Here is a 2,216-nt window from a genome sequence, read left to right on the forward strand (position 1 = left end):
AATTAAGAACCTAAAAGAAATATGAAACAGTTGATGAGCTGACAGCAATCCATTCTTATTTCACACCATTAGCCTGACATTATGACCTTGAATACTTTTTTGGTGACTTTATTTTCCGAAGAAGCAACTCCACCTGTTTGCTTTCTTTTAAAAAGACTTATTTTTTAGATTTTCCTTAAAATGCAGTAACCTAGAAATTGTTGCGAGCAGTGCTTGGACCACCAAATCACAATGTGACAGATAGGAAGTATGTGCACATTTCTGATCATATGTATATCACCTGACATTATTGATCATGGAAAATAATTGTGTCTCTTTTATTCAATCCTAAACAATTATGACCTTTCGCTATATATAAAACTGCAATGGTCATTTGAAGTTCGCTCACCTTCATTGTTTCGGGCAAACTGTTATTGCTACAGGGAAATTAGGCTTCAAAATCTCGATTAGTCCAGCTCAGGAAGTTGAGTCGATTACTTCATTAAAACAGCAGCTAGGACAAGTTCCTCTCACAATCAAGGGATAAAGGGATCTTCTGTCTCATCAGCTTCCACGTATAAAGGACCGTCTCTAGCGTGATGTTGCCACCAACGCACCAAACCCTCCCTTCCCCTCCCCTATCAGCATTCCACAGAACAGTTCCCTCCTGGACACCAGTTTACTTCTCAAGCAACCACAACTTCTCTCTATCTCATGGCACTTTTTCATGTAAAGAAAGGAGATGCATCGCCTATCCTTTTATCTCCAACTTTCTCATCATTCAGGCTCCTAAATAATCCTGCATGGAAGTGAAATATAGATTTACTTGTACCTGCTTCAATTTAGGATAACGTATATATTGCTCACCACATGGTCTCCTCTACATTAGGGAGAGAAAATGTCAATTACAGTAATTATTTAAATAAGCACCTCTTCAGTCCACAAGTGTAACCCCAAGCTTCTGGTCACAGTTCTGATTGTCCACCTCGATCCTACATTGACCTCTCCATCCTGGTTCTCTGATATTGTACAGTGATAGTAGGAAGAACAGTACCTCATCTTTCAATCAGATGCTTAAATAGAGTTTGACAATTTCAGATCATAAATTCTTCCCTCATCTTGAAATTTCCTTGTGTATTTTCTTGCTTTCCTTTAATTTTGGACAGCAGCATTTGGTGATGATTCTATTCTTTAAGGTGCCAGGACACAAGGTGAGAAGGGAGCCAGGTTAAGTGATGGAGTGTTTAGAGTTAGTCAAAATGGATGGGTCTTGTGGTGGGTCAAGTGAAGAGAAGGCATTAGGTGCCAGGCCAGAAGGAATTGGTGGGTGTAAATTGGGGTGTTAGCTTAATAGTTAAGAGCTAGACTAGAATTTTAATATTTTAACATTTCTGGAGTAACTAGTTAATGAGCAGCAGAACCCTCAATTCTCCAATTTAAATGAATACTTTCAGAGGGTTCCAGGTACAGAGCAATGGAATCAATTCTCTGAGCAATTCCTTCAGAGTTCACTGTTAGGTTTCCACAAGGTCCCAATGTGCAAACCCCTTCTACACTGCAAAAATGATTATCTGGTCATCAACTCTGCTTCATTCTCCATAGATGCTGCCAAATCTGCTAAGTACTTCTAACATTGCTGGTTTTACTACAGATTTCCAATATTTTGCTTTTTCAATAATGAGGGAGCCTTGGATCTCACCATCCAGGTGTAAGGAATGCGCCCAAGTAAAAACCTGCATACACTATTTTTGAATCCTTTTGCTTGAATTGTCTTGAATTCCAGCAACATCCCACAGATGGTAAATTGTAAATTCAATATACAGTAGTTTAAACAGCACATCTGCTCAACATCACAGCTTAGGTGTTCTTAGTCTGAAGAACAATACAACTATCTTCACATCAAATATATTCTGGTATCTATAGTAGGTCATAAAGAAATCCAAAAATTAAAACAACTTTACTGTTAACAGATGTGAGACTTCTTCAGGTATATAAACATTTCTTATCATGATTTTGAACTTGAAGTAATTTGTAAACCAGACTGTCCAGAATTCATGTCCTGCCTTGACTTGAAATAAGCTTGAAGAGTCATGTTCCATATTTCTGTATTAAAGAGAAAAAGATAGGAAATATCAGGACAGAACCTTACAGCACAGCACATTTAGACAGCTCTGATGTCCAAACTTTCAAATTTTCCAAATAATCTATTCACCAACTTTCAGAAGGGTAAGTGGGAA

At 37.9% G+C, this 2,216-nt stretch overlaps 1 protein-coding gene across 1 annotated transcript in view; it reads right to left on the reverse strand.

Annotated features, from left to right (window-relative positions):
- The window catches only part of tmem131l (transmembrane 131 like), a 316,682-nt gene extending 314,645 nt beyond the window's left edge, over window positions 1-2,037 (reverse strand). Inside the window, exons 1-2 of the mRNA XM_048601626.1 lie at window positions 1,941-2,037; window positions 389-778 (exon numbers count right to left, since the gene is read on the reverse strand). Of these exons, the coding sequence (XP_048457583.1) occupies window positions 389-394 (6 nt within the window). The 5' untranslated portion in view covers window positions 395-778; window positions 1,941-2,037. The remainder of the gene's footprint in view (window positions 1-388; window positions 779-1,940) is intronic.
- Window positions 2,038-2,216: the final 179 nt, after the last annotated feature.

The sequence above is a fragment of the Rhincodon typus genome, chromosome 1, assembly GCF_021869965.1.
Source record: "Rhincodon typus isolate 14 chromosome 1, sRhiTyp1.1, whole genome shotgun sequence".
In the NCBI taxonomy this organism is placed as follows: Eukaryota; Metazoa; Chordata; class Chondrichthyes; order Orectolobiformes; family Rhincodontidae; genus Rhincodon; species Rhincodon typus.